The following is an 18,954-nucleotide window of genomic DNA, read 5'->3' on the forward strand; positions in this document are numbered from 1 at the left end:
ATTTACGTGGTCTCATGTTTTTCTTTTAAGTTAAGGACTACTATGACATCGACGTGCATATTGATGAACTAAAATGATTGCTTGCCTTACATTTAATTTAATTTCACATACTTGACGGATAGTTCCAATATTTGTAATTTATTTCTGCCCCAAAATAAAAGTCAATTTTTTAAAACATTCTAATTATCAAATTTCCTTAATATTATACGTTTTTAGTACTTAAACATTAATCGGAAACAAACCATTAAGTAACCACGTTAGTATATGACACATAATCGGAAACAAACCAGTAAGCAGAAACAAATACAAACTAAGTAATACAATACAACATCGTATTATTATTGAAAAATGCTATATAATACGAATGCATTCTCCCGAATTCATCCCAGCCTTTATTATACCAAGCCACTTTTTTTTTTACGTCCACCTTTTACTAAGACTTTCCATGTATTCCGACCATGTGCAACTTTTTATTGGTTAATTTTAAATTCGTGATGCTTTCAGGATAATTCATTCGTTGTATTTAGCAAAGTCCCTTATTATAACTATTATTTTCGAAATGTGATTTCTTAATGCATTAGTATTCATTTGTGTCCTTATGGATAGTAGCCATTCTATTAGGATTGTGACACATGGATAATATAATTTTTTGTTTTGGTTAAAATTTGACGATAATATAAATGAAATTAAATAGTTTTTAATAAAAAAAAACATTATCTAAATCACAAAAATAAAAAAATACAAGTCATATCCATGCATATATCATTACAAAAATAGTTGTAATGTTTATTTTATTTATTGTGATATACTCTAACTAAAGCTTGTTTGCTACAATTAATTGCCACAATCACAACCAGGTCCTCCATACTGAAGAGAATACCTAACATCTCTTCCTAGATCTCCATAGTAGCGAACATTATAGCAATTTAGGACAATTGTTGAATGTGCTTGTCAATTCTTTTGCAGGTCCAACAAATTTTCTAGATACAGTCTGGTATGCAACATTACTAAAATAACAACTTTTTTTAAAATCACCATCTGGGTAAACTCCCGATCCCATTGCAGGACTAGTAGTGGCCGCATGAGTTACTGTTAACCCACCCCATCCCACTTTATCAGCTGTGATCATGTTAGAGAACAAGCGTGCTGGAAAATATATAATCTTCAGATCTTTCACAGACAACCACCAATTTTTGCTTGTTGGATCCTACATATAAATTCATAATATTTTATAAATATATTTTTGATTATATCTACTTAAAAATTTAACAATAAGAAGTTGAATGAATTTTTTTTAGCAAAATGTTGAATGAATGTTAATAGTATACAAAGTGTATATGGCCCAATATTATTTAGATCGTATATTTGAGTTGTATCACTATGATAATATCATAACTTCAAAAATCATTTAAGTAAAAAAAAAATCACCTGAACAAAGTGGCATCTCAACCATGTCTCCTCGATAAACTGATGTACGTTGTATGCGTGAGCCGATGTAAAATGTTCGGGAGGTCTGGACAAAACCACTGCATAATATATTGTAGCATCCATTCTTAGAAATACCTCACTGTATTTTTTAACATCATGTTAAATATTAAAGTAATGAAACTGTGTTTTTCAGTAACATTAATATTTAATGTAAAAAAATTGTTTCTCAAATAACCTCAAATCTATAATTTTTTTTTTTGAAACTTTGACAAAATTAGTTTTTTTAGTAAGAACAAATTTTATTATGATATGAAGTATTTCTTATATAGTAATATAAGTAAAGATGAAAATATAAACCCTTGCTCACCCTCCAATAACGTGTTGCATTATCATTATTGTATAACTGTGGAAGTACCTGATATCATGCATTCAATAGATTAGTTAGTATTTTCTATATTATCAAATTTATTTAAATAACGAATCCATAAATACATGAATGTTTTTAAGATAAAAGAGGTTTGACTTAATATGAAAAATTAAAACTCACATGCCATCCGACGATGATTTTACTAGTACCATCTCCCTTTCCAGATTGAACAAACAGATGTCCTGCACTTTCTTGACCCTTAGCAACTACTGGATTCCAAATACTAGTAGTTCCATTAACTCCATAGTATGGACCACCAGAAGGTAAAAGAAATACATGTGCATACTACAAATTCAATACATTCACATATTAATAAAATATCAAACCATTGTATTTATTGAAAATCATAAACTAAGAAAACAGAAATTTAGTTGCATAGGAGAAAACTTACATTACTACGAGAGCTAGTTTGCGCGAGGATGTGATCATTGAATAAAATATTTCCTCGAATGAGATCTTCTTTGGTGATTCTCCGAATAGGAACATATCCTTTTGGATAACTAACTTTCTCAAGCCCATAAATGGGTTTGGTTGGCGAAATATTTACACTTGCTTCATTAAATTTTCTTTCAAAACTTGGTTTTCTCTACCATAAATAAAATGAACATTAATAATAAAAAATATGAGTAATAAAATAAATTTGAAAATTAACCTAGTAAAATATTTTACCTGCAATTTATGATTATGTAGTAAGGGATGATCAAAAGCTGGTTGTTTGGTAATATCCACACAATCAATTATGTACCCTGGCTTTTTTTTTTTTTTTAAACAAAGAGGTTGTAACCTGAGAGATTACAACCCCAAAATTCATTCAAGCAAAGACAGAAGTACAAAAAAGGATGAGAGTGAGGGGGGACAAAAAACCAAACCCTCTAACAGAGCTAAGAGAACCTATAGGCTGGAAAACCAGTCTTGTTCCTAGAGAAATCTGCCAAAATCTGAGGAGGCACCTCAGTGTACCAAAAATAAGAAGACAAATCCAGACCAATGTTAGCTAACTTGTCTGCACAATGATTACCTTCTCTATATATGTGTGATACTTGGAACCTAAAACTATTCAACAAATACAAGCAGTTATCCCATCTATTCCTAAGGTTCCAAGGAACAATATTAGGAGACTTGAAAGCCAAAAAAACTAGCATAGAATCAGTCTCCAACGACAGATTTTTCCATCTATGCACATGAGCCAACTCTATCGCAACCATTGCTCCTATTAGTTCTGCATTCAAGGCTGAGCATTGTCCAATATTAATGGCAAAGGCACCTAGAAAATCAGCTTCTGAATTCCTGAAAATACCACCGCAGGGAGCTTTACCAGCACTAGCAGCACCATCTGTGTTGCACTTGACCCAATTTAAAATGGGAGGGGACCATAAAACCTCTTTTATGATAGTCGGCTTGGGGGGGTTAACCTTAACATCAAAATGCTTGAGAATTACAAATTCAGCAATAGAAGCACTGGCAGGTAGCTTCGTAAGATTACCTGAGATAGAGGTCCCAGAGATGATCAAGTTGATTGCAGATAGATAAGATATGGCTTTGTCATTGAACCGCTTTTGGTTTCTGCAGTACCAGATTGTATTAATGCTAAAAATGCAAGCAACTAGAATCACATTTCCACATTGTGGAGACCAACTCCTGTCAGCAATCTTCAAAATGTCCATGAAAGATGAAAAATTACAGCTTAACTGGATGATGGAAGATAACCAGTTCCAAATAGAGACTGCAAAAGGACAGTCCAGAAACAGATGAGGAGTAGATTCTTGAGCAGCACCACAAAGACTACACACAGAAGGAAAATGTAAACCTCTTTTGATGAGATTCTCATCAGTTGGGAGTTTATCATGAAACAATCTCCAAATAAAAAGAGACTTGGAAGGAGGAATAGAATTATGCCAAATTATTTTAGCCCAATGCAAATGTTGAGGTTGTGATATTTGGAACCTATAAGCATCTTTGAAAGTTAAATTTCCATCATGTGAAGGTTTCCAGATGATTTTGTCTTCTTTGTAAGAATTTGGAATGGTGGTCAACAGAAGCTTCTGATGCAGTTGAGGGTAAGCAGTTAATAGAGCCTGTGGAACCATCTGTGATTCATCAAATAATATGAGAGATTTGATTGCAGCAGGTGATGAAGATGATCAGGTATGTTTAAAAGTGTGATTAAAGGTTCACCACACCAAGAGTCTAACCAAAATCTGATGGTTTCCCCATTCCCAATTTTCCAGATTACATTGTCTTGAACAATCTGAAACTTATGTTTAGCACCAATCCAGACTGATGATGAAACATGATATTTTATAGGCTTGTTACACCTCAAAACTCTACTTCTAACCAGTTGAGCCCATTGTAAATCTGACTGTAAAATCTCCCAGCAATTCTTCAAGTTGCCTGCTTCATTTATGTCTGATAGCCTTCTGATTCCCAGACCTCCTTCCTTAACAGGTTTACACACTTTGTGCCAAGCTACAGTTACAAGCTTTTTCTGGTTGATGTCCCCGCTCCAGATGAAATTTCTCATCCATTTCTCCAAATCCTTCAACAGTTTAGCTGGCCAGGAATAGATGGTAAGACAATGAAGGAGCATGCTTTGAATGACACTCTTGATTAATTGCACTCTGCCTGCCATAGAGAGAAGGGATGCTTTCCAAGCTGAGAGCTTCAGTTTGACTTTATCAGCAAGAGGTTGAAAGTAAGCATATTTTGGCTTGCCTTTGAATATTGGAACTCCAAGATATGTAAAAGGAAGGGAACCAATTGTAAAACCAATTTGATTGGCAATATGATTTAACCTATGATTAGTTATTGAGCCAGCAAAAATTGATGACTTATGAGGGTTAACAGTTTGTCCAGAAGCTTCTGCATACTCCATGAAAATATGCTTGAGAGCATTAATATTAGAGTTGGTGCCTTTGCAGAATACCATCATGTCATCTGCATACAAGATGTGTGAAGGAATGTGAAGATCTTTGGTACCATGAATGAGCTGAAGCTTTCCTTCTCTAACAAGCTTTGTCAAACCTCTACTGATTACTTCTTCTGCCAGGCAGAAAAGGAGAGGGGGTAGAGGATCTCCCTGTCTCACTCCCCTGCTGCAAGAGAAGAAACCATGAAGTTTACCATTAATGGAAATAGATAGCCTAGCAGAGTTTAAGATTGTACTAATCCAGCTGCAAAATTTATCACAAAAACCAAAGCATTTAAGGACCCTGAGCAAAAAACTCCAATCTAAGGTATCAAAGGCCTTAGCAATGTCTATCTTCAATGCTAGGTTCCCTCCAAAAGTCTTTTTGTTAAGAACATTTATGGCTTCTGATGTTAAACAAATACAATCCTTGATGCTCCTTCCTTTGATGAAGCCCCTCTGTTGAGTTGATGTGATTGCAGGCATGAAAACTGAAAGTCTATCAGCCAAAATCTTTGATAAGACTTTGAATTTGAAGTTGGCAATAGCAATTGGTCTATAGTCTGAGATTGTACCTGCATTGTTAGTTTTTGGAATAAGCACTATATTGTTCGAATTAAAATTTGGCAAAATCCAACCAGTTTCAAAAAATTGAATCACAGCTTTTGAAATATCATTTTTAACCAAATCCCAAAAAGTTTGAAAAAAGAGTGCTCCAAATCCATCAGGACCTGGAGAACTATCTTTGTTTAAAGAAAAAACAGCTTGATGAATCTCATCTTCAGATGGAACAGAGGTAAGAATGTTGTTTATCCTATCAGTGATCAAAGATGTTATCACATCTTCCACCATTCCATTATCTATGATATTTGAATTACTATTGAAAAGATGCTGGAAGTGATTGACAATATGCTCAGAGATCTCAGAGGAATTAGTTAACAGTTCATCACCATTGGCCAAAGAGGTTATGAGAGAAGAGGCATTCCTAATTTTGGCAATCCTATGGAAGTAGGCTGTATTCCTGTCCCCTTGACTGTGCCAGTTAACTTTGGATTTTTGCTGCCAAAAGGTTTCTTCAATGTCCAAAACCTTTTCTAAGTTGATTTGAGCTGCTTTCTCTTGATCCAATAAATCATCAATGGCACCAGAGTTATCAATTTCATCTTGAATAGCATTTAACTTATCAGTAGCTTCTGTGACCTGAAGGTGAATGTCTCCAAAAGTGGTCTTATTCCAGTCTTTCAGAGCCAATTTCAGATGCTTCAGCTTTTGATTCAGCACAAACATGGGGCATCCAACAAAATTTTGGTCCCAACTTCTCTTAACAATATTATAGCAATCAGGGTGTGAGGTCCAAACTTTAAGAAATTTAAACTGAGACACAAATTGAATATCATCATTTTTAAATTCTAAAAGTATAGGATGGTGATCAGACCTTAACTTAGTGAGGGTAGAACAAGAAACAAGATTGCAGGCATGGAACCAATCTTGACTGCAGATAGCTCTATCCAATCTCCTTTGAATATGGAACCTGCCAGCCTAATCGACCGTGTCCAGCCTGGTTAAGTTATACGAAAGCATTTAGCTCTTGAGTATGGTGATTATCACAAGATTAACAAAAATGTCAAGTAAGTTAACCTAAGATATATTGCTACTCTAGCTCAAGATTCAAGAGTTTGTGTCCAAATCATCTTGAATCTTATTGAAAGCATTAACACAAGAATAACAACAATATTGAATATAAATTGCTAAAATCATATATTGCAAGATCAAAAGAGTTACATGTTTGCAAGATCAAGTACCTCACATCCCAACAAAGGGTATTTAGCTACACATCATCATGGAAGCCTTGCAAGGATGGATTGAAAAGGAAGGATTCATTACACTTGTGATGTCTCAACAAAGAAATAAAGATCCAACTTCCAAAATCACTCTCACTCTATATGATCTACCTTATTTCTCCCTAAGAAATATCTACCTATGTGAAAACTATGAGAAAAGCTAAGATAAGAACTAACTTAATATCTAGAAAAGAGAGAAAATGAGCTTTTATACAAATCTGCAAAAGTCAATTTCGCCTGGCAGAATATTGCTCGCCATGGCGAGCTCAGTTTTCTTCACCAATGGGATTCTGCCACGTCACCAAAAATCAGATCAAACCGCCTTTCTTCGCCTTTGCCTCGCCAGAACTTCGCCTGGCGAAATTTCTCGCCATGGCCATCTCAGTGGCGAAGTTGCCTGGTGCTCTCTGGAAGTCCTCGCCATTTAGCTCGCCTTTGGCTCGCCATGGCGAGCTGGCCTTTGCCCAAATTTGTTGTTTTTGCACTTGCTTGATGTTTGGACACTCAATTCCTGCACAAATGGGTAGAGTAAGATGACTAAAGCGTAAAAGGTCAAAATTTCACTTTTCTCTCGGCTTTTCCCTGGATAACTTGTGAAACAAGTAACAAACGTGCCATAAATAAACATTAAAAGTACTACTTCCTGGCACTTATCAAACTCTCCCCAACTTAACTCTTTGTTTGTCCTCAAACAAAATAACAAAAACATAACAAGCTACGCCAAGACACAAGTAAGAAAGACTTTGAAAGCTTTTACAGATGAATGATTTGACAAAAATGCGCGGGCAAGTCTGAAGCTTCCGACTTATCTGGCAATCCACTGCAAATGTGAAATGAGTTCTAAACACAAAGTACATGTCAAATAGTTCAAAACAATAATATATTTATTTACGAACCACACCTAACACACTTCTATGAAAGTAGATAAACAATTGAAATCAAATGAATGAGGATTATGAACACACATCCGGCAATCAAGTTAACATTCCAATCAAGTTATGTGTCCATCCAAAAATCGTTTCAAAAGGCATAAAAACATGGATCAAAAGGGTCTTTGAGGGTTATAACTTGGCTTGGCTACAAAAGAAATGTCATATGTGGGGCAATTGAAATCAAAAAGCCTATCAAAGAGGAACATTCCTTGTATCAACCATAAAAATTCACAATCTTTCCTACCAATCATTACAACCCTTGGTGCTTAAACATGAAGCACTTTGATCTTGACAACTTATTTTCTTTTTGGATTTTTCTTTCTTTTTTTTTTTTATGTACACATTGTTTTTCTTTTCTTTTGTATTTACAACAACATGTTGTCTTGATCAAAGATAAATTTACACCAAAGTACTTGACATAAGATTTACATCTACCTTCTCTCCCCAACTTGAATCAACAAATACCCTATTTGAATGTTCCTCTACTCTAAGGCAAAAGGGACAAATAACAATGAAAGTTTAGGGTTCAACAATTAAAAACAACTCAGAGTCCTAAAGTGCGTCAAAAATGAACTGGATTTTGAAAAGTTTTAAAGGCAAATTCATCAAGCATTGTGCTTATGAATTGACAGTTCAAAATTGAGGACTCCGATTCATTTGGCTCAAGTGGGTTAGCAAATACTCGCTCTTCTCACAAGGTAGGCTATTTGTGGTCAAGTACGTTTCTCTCATTAACAAAAATATTCCTTGATCACTTCCATGCCTTCACACAATTTTAAAACAAATATCGGATTTAAAATAACACAATTGAGTTAAACAATGAATCCGGTCTCCTTGCATATGTACAAACATTTGAGGTTTCCTCACTTTTAGGCTAGTACTACGTGGTTCACAAACAAATATATTATTACAAAGAACTAAATTACATGAAATTTGTGCAAAGTACCCGTTTCACATTCAAGTAAAAATCTAGAAAAACCGGAAACTTGTACCTTGGCTATGCGCTTTAATCACAACAATGAATCATTATCAATCATCTGAGGTATGCTCACTTTGGCTATCTTTCAAGCACATTGCAATTTGAAGTTTTGAGCATTTTTTCAATTTCTTTCAAACAAGCAATAGTAATAACCAAAATAAACTTCCACAAATTTTAAAAAATAGCTCAAAATGAAGAACATCCACAAAAATAAAATAACACAATACGTTACTAAAACAATACTAACAACCCGTAATTAAACACATTGTCTAAAACAATAACACAATACATAATCCCATAGTACGGAACAATACATAATTCAAAATATCCCAAAGTACTAAAGTCATACATAACAAAGTAAACATCAACAGAAGCAAATAGTTCAAAGAGTAATTAACAAAAAGCAATAAAAGATGAGTTCTAGAAATAAGGAATTGACTGAAAGCATCTTCAAATGTTCTCAATTCAGATGTGCTTTCAAGTTCTGCTCCCTAAAACTCCTCCTCTTCGTAACTCTGAGTGTCTTCACTAGAATTTGTTGCACTCACCACCGCATCCGGATCATGTAAATCTGCCCCACCCTGATCATCATCAGCTGGATCATCAATATGCATATCTGAAGAACCACCCCCTCCATAGACAAATGGCATGTCCCCAGGCCAAGCACAATAAGCCTGAAAAGCCTCTGGGAAAGGAACCTGATGGTCTGCCACCTGTGGGTAACCGGCATGTAGCTGCATCCGGTACATAGAGTCATGCAATGAAGTCATCGCCCTCTTGTTAGCATCCAGGTAGTCCCAAGTGTAAGTAAAACACTGCCTCTGAGCTGGGTCCATGTGTGAGAAATCATCAGCTGATGCTGGAGCTTGAGGTTGGTGCGATGATGAAGCTCCGGTACCTTTCTTACCCTTTTTCTCTTTGTCACTGTGCCTTGCAATGATAGCATCAGTGATTGGATTCTGCAGCTCCTCATGGACATGGCTAGGGATTCTAATGCGGAGGCTAATGATCAACCCCATTATCAATCCAGGAAAGGCTAAAGGGACCCTATCCTTGTTGCTTAAAGCAACATCTTTAAGTTCTTCAGCAATGATGCGGGCAATGTCAACCGGTTGATCGGTGAGAATGTAGTACAAGAGGGGTGGGATATCTATGGTGCAAGTGGAGAGGTGACTTTTGGGTTTAACATTAAACAAGATCAGTTTCAAGAGGGTTTGAGCAATGGGGGTCATGTTACACTTCTTCACTGTATCCCTCCCAGTCACACTCTTCTCATACCCCTTCCCCGGTTGTAGAATTGTTTCTTGAATGGCTGAGTGATCCCAATTCCCTTTGTTTTGTTGGATGTGGAAGGGACACAGCTCATCTGGGGTCTTGAGTTTGTACGGTTTCCCAAGGTAATCATTGATGCCTTCGCGATCAAAGGTGATCACCCTGCCCCTTACCATGGTTGTAAAGCTAAAACCCTCTCCCTCTAGAGGCATGGCGTTCGCATAGAACTCACGCACAATTTCAGTGTTGAGTTGAGGGTGTGGGGCAACCAGTTTCTCCCATTTTCTCCTCTGAATGATGGCAGCCAACACTTTGTATTTCCCTTGAGCTGAGATTTGGAACTGCTTGTCATGCCAAATCTTTCGGCTGCAGAGTTCCTGATACCTGTCCTGATGGTCAGCACTGAAGAACCTGTGCTCATCATATGGCCTTGAAGCCTCAACAGTTTCAGATTGTTTCCTTTTTCCCTTAGCGGAAGATGATGCCTTTTGAGAATTTTTAGGAGCCATACCTGTAAGACAACACAACCAGGAAACCCATACAATTCACAGGACAAAAGATTAGAAAGAATTACAGTCAAAGCAGAATAAAAAAAAAAATTCTGAGTCCAGTGAATTTCGCCAGGCGAAGGCTGAGCTCGCCATGGCGAAAATGGTTGAAATTTTCTGGGTTTTTTATGAACACCTCGCCATGGCGAACTCAATGGCGAGGGAACCCAGAATTTCGAAATTTGCCCTTTTTCACAAAAATTCACCAGTTGTCATCCATTCCTTCTATTTTGTAACCCCTTAAACTTTTACAAAGTAATTTCGACCTAAAGGACAGCACAAAGATGAACAAAATCACAGGTTCATGAATTTTTTTAAATTTATACCACAAAAATCCTTTTTATTAAAAATTTATACACAAGTTTCAAAAAGTTGTGGATTAATCATGAAAGGAACAATGAACCAAGCAGAAATGATTCTGTTTCATCTAAGTGGTTTGGGTCATAAAGAAAAAAAAACAGATCCAAAGTTATCCACTACCCTAAGGTTTGTTCATACACTGTTCATAAATTAAATTAAGAAATTGAGAAGAACACAAACCTGGTTGAAGTTAAATGCAAGCACAAAAATGAAATTGAAGATGAAAGTGGACTTGATTGCAATGAAGGTTGAAGTTTTGTGGAACTTTCTTTGGAATTTTAGGGTTTGAAGTTAGAAAATAGGGTTGGTGAAGAGAGAGGAAAAAGAAACCGAAATTTTTGAGATAATGAGGGTTAATGGGTGGTTGGGAGGAGTTATGGTGAGTTAGTGGCATGGGAAAACGTAACTGCCATTTTGGCAATTTCGCCAGGCGGAGGTTTTTCTCGCCATAGCGAGGTTTCTGGTAAGCAGGTCAAATGACCTGTAAATTTCGCCAGGCAGAAGCTGAGCTCGCCATGGCGAACTTGAAAATTTCAAACCCGAATTTTTTTCTTAGGTTGCTTTTGTTTTGGATTGGCTTTGTTATGCAAATGACTCTAAACCCTATTATGCATTAAAACAATAAATAAACTTACAAAATTGGGTTGCCTCCCAACTAGCGCTTGTTTAACGTCGTTAGCTCGACGCCTTTTCCGTTAGGGTGGCCAAAATGAAACGGATAGCACATCATCTTTCGAAACCCTACGTTTTGGTAGGAATTCCAAGAACTTTAGGAACAAAAGATTTGGAGTCCATGACCTCCCTAGCTTTGGTTTGAACAAGGCGTTAATTTCATCAATGACTCGATCGATTTCTACCTTGTTCATCTTCTTCCCTCTTGTTACCATTAAATCTTCCTTGATTAGTAACCGTTCCTTTTTCTCAACCATCGTTGCTTCTTCAATATCAACAATTGTAACTACCTCATTTTGAACAACAACTTCTTCAACAATCTCTCCGACTCTCTCAAACATGTTTGGATTATTTTCTTGTTCTCCAAGAGTGGATTGATTGTTGGCTTGGTTATCCATGATTTGTGCTTGAATCAACCCAATTTGAAGTGATAAAGTCTTCAATCTTTGGTTGGTATCTTGCATGTTTATCATGGATTGTTGCATGAAGATATTCAAAGTATTTTCTATCACCTTGTATCTCTCATCTCCATAAGAATGTTGCTGATACTGAGGATAGGATTCATACTCGGGTGGAGTATAGAAGTTGAAGTAACCATGATCAGCCATGATTTTGGCTAGGTGGTGATCCTAAAACGGAAACAACTACAAGAACTTTTCTTTGTTTATCAACAAGGGGTTAGTACAAAAAACTATCAAATAAAGAAAAAATATTTACGGATTATATACAAATGCTTAAAACGATAAATCAATCGTTCTATCTATGATAACTAAACACCATTCCCCGGCAACGGCGCCATTTTGATGAAGGTATTTTTCGCATCAAACGAGGTAAGTATTTGTGTATCGTCTCCACAGGGAATAGTGCGTTATCAATGACAGTTTAACATCGATTATCATTCAAAGTATTAAGAGTACTTGTTTGTTTGAATTGAAATGTATCTAGCTAAACTAATTGCAAAAAGTAAAAGTTGAGATAAATAAGGATTGAAACTTGTTAGGAGTAGCGTTCCTTAACCAAGCGTCACACGTAACCTAATTGATCCATATGAATTCTAGCTTCATAAGCAACATTATCACAATCAATTCTAAACTATCCTTCGTGTCCAAAGTGATATAATTATTTCTAAGTTATCGTTTAAACATTCGTGTCCAAATTCCTTAAACGATAACAAAGTCGATCGGATAACCTAATCGACCGTGTCCAGCCTGGTTAAGTTATACGAAAGCATTTAGCTCTTGAGTATGGTGATTATCACAAGATTAACAAAAATGTCAAGTAAGTTAACCTAAGATATATTGCTACTCTAGCTCAAGATTCAAGAGTTTGTGTCCAAATCATCTTGAATCTTATTGAAAGCATTAACACAAGAATAACAACAATATTGAATATAAATTGCTAAAATCATATATTGCAAGATCAAAAGAGTTACATGTTTGCAAGATCAAGTACCTCACATCCCAACAAAGGGTATTTAGCTACACATCATCATGGAAGCCTTGCAAGGATGGATTGAAAAGGAAGGATTCATTACACTTGTGATGTCTCAACAAAGAAATAAAGATCCAACTTCCAAAATCACTCTCACTCTATATGATCTACCTTATTTCTCCCTAAGAAATATCTACCTATGTGAAAACTATGAGAAAAGCTAAGATAAGAACTAACTTAATATCTAGAAAAGAGAGAAAATGAGCTTTTATACAAATCTGCAAAAGTCAATTTCGCCTGGCAGAATATTGCTCGCCATGGCGAGCTCAGTTTTCTTCACCAATGGGATTCTGCCACGTCACCAAAAATCAGATCAAACCGCCTTTCTTCGCCTTTGCCTCGCCAGAACTTCGCCTGGCGAAATTTCTCGCCATGGCCATCTCAGTGGCGAAGTTGCCTGGTGCTCTCTGGAAGTCCTCGCCATTTAGCTCGCCTTTGGCTCGCCATGGCGAGCTGGCCTTTGCCCAAATTTGTTGTTTTTGCACTTGCTTGATGTTTGGACACTCAATTCCTGCACAAATGGGTAGAGTAAGATGACTAAAGCGTAAAAGGTCAAAATTTCACTTTTCTCTCGGCTTTTCCCTGGATAACTTGTGAAACAAGTAACAAACGTGCCATAAATAAACATTAAAAGTACTACTTCCTGGCACTTATCACCTGCCCCTTCTACCATTTGACCAAGTAAAAGCAGCTCCTCTAGTGTGAATATGTATTAAGTTATTGTTATTTGTCCAGCTTTGAAAATCCTGCATTGCTACATTTGGAGTTCTGAAATTGCTTCTTTGCTCATGTGCCCCAAGAATAACATTGAAGTCCCCTAAACAACACCAGGGGCAGTTGATTGAATTTTGAATATCTTGCAATCTGCTCCAAAGAACTCTTCTCTTCAAGTAACAGGTTGATGCATAAACTCCAGTAATGCCAAAAAGTTTGCCATTTAAAGTAACTTGAACAGTAATCTGTTGGTCATCTAAATTGAAAATAACAGGAGTGATGTTTTTAGAACAAAAACACCAAAGGTTAGGTAACAGGGTTCCTCTATAGTTAACACAAAAAAGTTTCATGCCAAGTTTGTCAATCCAGCTTAAAGAAAACTTAGATACCTTCATCCAAGGTTCAGAAACAAAACACAAATCTGGTTTATGCTTATTAAGTAACTTTTTTAAAGCTAACTTAGTTGGGGAGTTATCTAGTCCCCTCAAGTTCCAAAACATGCACTTCATTTCAAAGGTCTTGATGTGACAACCTTTGATCTGGTAGAGTATGTGCTTTTCGACATAGCAGCCTTTAGAGGTTTCTTAGATTGCTTTGTAATCACTTGCTGAAAACCCTCATCATCAATTACTGGGCTGAGAACTGGAGAGAGGACAGGCTGGGCAGTGTCTTCAGTATTGAAATCTTGAAGAGCAAGAAACCTGTTCTGGGATTCCACAGTAACATCTAAATCAGCTAAGTTTGCCCATGATTCTTTCAGGAAATCAATGTCTTTCTGTGCCAAGTTAGCATTAGGAGGAACACTGGTAGGACTCTGAGAACATTCCAAGTTAACCTGACTTTGTGTATTGCCCACAAAATCAGTCTCTCCAACACTGACAACATGTTCAATAACTGGAACAACTTGTGTAGCAGACTTGTTAATTGAGTTAGAGGCAAATGCTGCATTGTGAGCTTCAATGGCTACATTTATTTCTTCTTCCAAAGCAACATCCTCTATGTTTCTCTCAACTGTTTTGGTAGCAGAATTCTCCATGTTGACAGCTACAGGTTTCTTTTGAACATAAATTTTCTCAGGAACCTTAGCTTTGCCCTGCAGCTTCTGGGGTACACCCTGATTCAAATCCTTTAATCTCTTACAAATATCAATGTGGTGACCAGTACATTGGCAATGAGTACAAAAATCAGGGAGATTTTCATACTCAATGTCAACAAAGAAAGCAAATCCCTTCCTTTCAACTAAAATCCTGTGAACCAAATCCTGTGCCAGACTCAAATCTACCAAAACACGAGCGTAATGGCCAAATGCTCTCTCTATTCTAGGTTTGCTCGTAATGGAATCAGTGCAAATGGGAGTGCCAACCCCACTAGCAATAGCAAACAAAATTCTTTGTCTCCAGTATTCTTGAGAAAGGCCAAAAATACGAATCCATACCTGTGCAGTGGTTTGTTGTTCCGTGCTAGGGCTAAAGTATTTGGTCCAAGAAAAAAGCTTCAACATACCTGGATTAAGAGCCCAAGATCCCACAGATCGCACCCTTCTAAGATCTTCGATGGATGAAAAAGTGAATTCGTAGAATCCCCTTCCAATAGATGAGACTCCCCATTTTCCCAATGATTTCCACAGAACAGACAGCTTGGCACGCAAGTTATCCAACGAAACCGGAGACGACCCCTTAGGCCAAATCATTCTCCCGTGCAAGTTGTGTTTGCACTCATCTAATCCAGCAAAATACTCCTCTTCCGGAATTTCGATAGCCACACGATTACCCTTTTTGATTGGTTGAGGTAATTGGCTTAAAGGGACATCACAAACATTAGAAAGGGCTTGTGCAAAGGTTTTCTGTTGGTTTTTGGTCACTGTGACACCGTTAGGGTTGGACATGTTGTTAGGTTGATTAACAATTGGTGTGTCTGTGTGGTCAATCATGCAAGGCCAAGGTACGATGAAGTTAGGGATGGTGGTTGTGGTGTTAGTCATGGTTGGATGGTGGTGGTTGACGGCAGATTAAAGGTTACCTAGGGTGAGGGTTAGATCATGAACAGTAAATAAATTGCCTAAAAATCTCCAGAGCATATTATCAATCCCCTCCCCTGTTTTTTTCTGTCTCTACAATTGGTTCATGTACCCTGACTTTGTCTATAGAAACAACCAAAATCAATCAAAACAATATTTTAATAAGTAAGATCAAATTAAACTACCAATAATCAATATGTGTGTAAATACATGAATACTCTTGATTGGAGACTTGTTAATGAGATTTAGTTCTCTCTCCAACTTCAGATCTTCCTTCGACGTACCATGGAAACAATCAACTGTGTGACAAGTAATAACTGTTACAAAATATAAAACAAAGAATAATGTATTCATTATTTTCATTATTATGTAATTATGATGATGGATTATAGTTTTTTGTATTGGCTATATATATTATCATTTTGACCGAATTTAATACATTTTTGACGAAAGTCAAAATATTAAATTTATTCTATTTATGTATTCTTTTACGGCAGACGAGATCACCTAAGTAGATGATGTAATCTTCACTCTTTTCATATGCTCATTCTCGAAATACAAACATGTAGCTAGAAATACATTTCGATGTCAATGTAACCAGAGTCGAAGAGATATAATAAAAAGATGCAAATATATAATTTTAAAAATACTTTACTCTTTATAAAAATAAAAATATATTTCATTATTATACTTGATTATAAATATGAATGACTTGGTCACATGGTTTAATTGGATTTAATGTTATGTATTTTTTCTTCTAGAAGTTGAGTTACGGAGACGAGTCATTCAATTCAGTCACTTGGTTCAGTCATTGACCTAGTTGTTTGGTCAATGATCCAATATTTTGTTTGAGTTGATAATGGGTCCAAATTTCAAACAATTAGTTTGAACCGTATTCAACAAACAACAAATCAATAGTCACTCAAACTAACTAATGATAAAATGTACTAATTAAAAAAATATATTTTCACACTAAAAAAATTAGCCACCCAAAAAATAAAAAAACAAACTCCACAAATGTCGGTGGCCCACCCAACTTTTTTCTTCTGGTTCTGCCACTGAATGTAAGCTTGGGTGTCAAATAGGATTTTAGTGAAATATTAAAGTGGTGAATATACGTGGAGGCATGATAAAGCCTGCAAGTGCACAATTTTATCGCGTAATAAAAAGATCAATCACATATGAACTTGTGAATGAACTTGTGAGTACTAGAAGTACTTTCCTTAGATGATTAGCTAGAATGATTGATAATTGTTTTTGAAGTTTGATTGTTTGATTTTTTCCCAATGATGAACTAACCAAATCCCAATTCCTCCTAATGTTATACATAACTAAGGTCTAAAGATGATGTGATTTCTAAGGACCAATAGATGACATAAAATAGACCTTAAGAACTAGTTATAAACGAATGAAAACATAAAATAGCAATTATGTTCAAATAGACCAATAGATTACATAGTTCAAGTATTTACATAGATGATCATCTACACGACCTAACCTTAGAAAATTACATACTCATGATATTCTAAACATAAACATAAGCATATGAAAAGAAATACATGATTCCTATTCACCGTTGGTCGATTCCTTACCTCTGGGATGCCTTCGATCACTGGTAACCTTCCCAAATCACGATTTTACCTTTATTTCGTCGCCATAGCGTGTTTTTCAAGTGAGGAAAGACCTTTGTATTTATAAATGTGCAAAACCCTAATGTTTCATAAAAGTTGTTGTGCAACGCGTACCAGCTCATGCACGTCGCGTCATAAACAATAACAAAACACTTGGTTTCTCTTCATGATGACGCGATGTGTCGCTCATAGTACACATCAATTATTTCTTAATTCCTTGTCTCATTTTGCCTCACTAAAATGTTCGTAGTGACTATACTCCAAGAAATCATTTGACATCCTTGTAAAAAGTATAGTCCGACCACAAGTTGTTTGATTAGGATGTGTTTGCATATTTCAAGGTCTTGTTCATCCTTTTGTTCTCCTTTGTTTATACATTAATTTATTTAAAAAAAAACTCAACTAAAACAATTGGAAACTTCCAAAATAGTCTTTAAACAAGCTTCTAAATTGTGCTAAAATTACTATATAATAGACTATCATCAACTATGTTGGAGTACGCCCTAATGGCCAATCTATATATTTATTTAATGTCTTAATTACAATGTATGCATTGTATATTTATTATCAAAAATTATGACTATTAGCCAAACAATGTGACCTACAATCATGATACTTTGTCCTTGGTTGTGGGTGATTCTCCCCTTCTTATGGGATTGTGGCACCCCACGTTTGACTATGGTTTCCTTCTTCATGGCATGATCCGTTGACATTGTCCATTTTTTTGGTTAAATGTTAGTAATTAATTGTTAGATTCCTTTGTCTGAGTTTGAACTCAGGACCTCCAACTACTTAGTCTTAACTCAAACTAGGTGAGCTACATATCCCTTGTGACGTTGACAACATCCTTGGTACATAACTCCATAATTATCGTGCCCATTTCCTCACCCCTCTTTGAGATTAGTGGTGCAACAAGCATGGAACATGAGTTTAGTGCATCATTGTCCAGTCCCACTATGTTTGGACTTGGTTTGAGGCTTCTGTGATCCAGGTACTTGGTCAGCGTCCTTGAGGAAGAATCAGTTCCCCTCATTCGGTTGCTCCATAATTTCCTAACCTTCCATCGACTTGGGGTTTCAATGTCTAAAATATAATTGTATATCTACCAAATTCGGCTAACATGATAATTATTTAGATCAAAACATACTTTCATTAGTTTTTTTTATATGCTCATGAGTCATGCCAAACAACAGTATGAGAACTCTTAATTGGTAAGTAGTTTTTATCTCAAATTACTTTGTGTTTATTATACTTTATTATCCAATCGTCAAATAATTGATTCTCTTGCTTTAATATATACAGAATTAATAGCTTCAAGGGTTAAATATGTTTTTAGTCTCTACAAAATTACGAGTTTCGAAGTTTATTCCTTAGAAAATTTTAATAGTAATTTTACTCCTCTAAAACATTGTAGCTTGCAAGAATACTCCCTATTATGAAAACTTTTTTACAAAAAATTGATACGTTTAGTCCTCTAAAATAGTCCCTATAAAATATAAATAAGGACTAAAAGTTAATAATTTTTTTGTAGGGAGTAAACTTGAAAGTTTCTAATTTTGTAGGGACTAAAAGCATATTTAACCCTAGTTTAAATTCTTTTGACAAAACTTAAATTATTTTAAAATATTTTGTGGACGTAAATTTTTATAAAAATAAACAGTTGAATGATACATTTTATTGAAATCAATTGTGATGATTCAATAGAAAGAAAAAAAATCAAAATGTCAAATGCGATAT

The 18,954-nt window shown here is 35.8% G+C and overlaps 1 protein-coding gene across 1 annotated transcript; it reads right to left on the bottom strand.

Annotated features, from left to right (window-relative positions):
- Nucleotides 1–834: 834 nt before the first annotated feature.
- On the bottom strand, nt 835–18,250 carry LOC146925022 (protein neprosin-like). Its single transcript, XM_085711915.1, has 9 exons — nt 18,106–18,250; nt 15,797–15,903; nt 15,695–15,709; nt 2,525–2,596; nt 2,247–2,441; nt 1,976–2,140; nt 1,796–1,843; nt 1,036–1,207; nt 835–893 (listed from the first exon to the last, which is right to left on the bottom strand). The coding sequence occupies exons 1-9, from the start codon at nt 18,248–18,250 to the stop codon at nt 835–837; spliced, it is 978 nt and encodes a 325-aa protein (XP_085568041.1).
- Nucleotides 18,251–18,954: the final 704 nt, after the last annotated feature.

This window comes from Medicago sativa, chromosome 5 (assembly GCF_051527215.1).
Source record: "Medicago sativa cultivar Bolivia chromosome 5, Bolivia_mono, whole genome shotgun sequence".
Taxonomy (NCBI): domain Eukaryota; kingdom Viridiplantae; phylum Streptophyta; class Magnoliopsida; order Fabales; family Fabaceae; genus Medicago; species Medicago sativa.

Coding starts and splice junctions, on each gene's coding strand:
- LOC146925022 (XM_085711915.1), bottom strand. CDS start 18,250: ATGAGGGGAACTGATTCTTCCTCAAGGACGCTGACCAAGTACCTGGAT. Junction 15,904..18,105: donor ACCACTAATCTCAAAGAGGG/GTGAGGAAATGG, acceptor ATTTTGTAACAG/TTATTACTTGTCACACAGTT. Junction 2,442..2,524: donor TACATAATCATAAATTGCAG/GTAAAATATTTT, acceptor TATTTATGGTAG/AGAAAACCAAGTTTTGAAAG.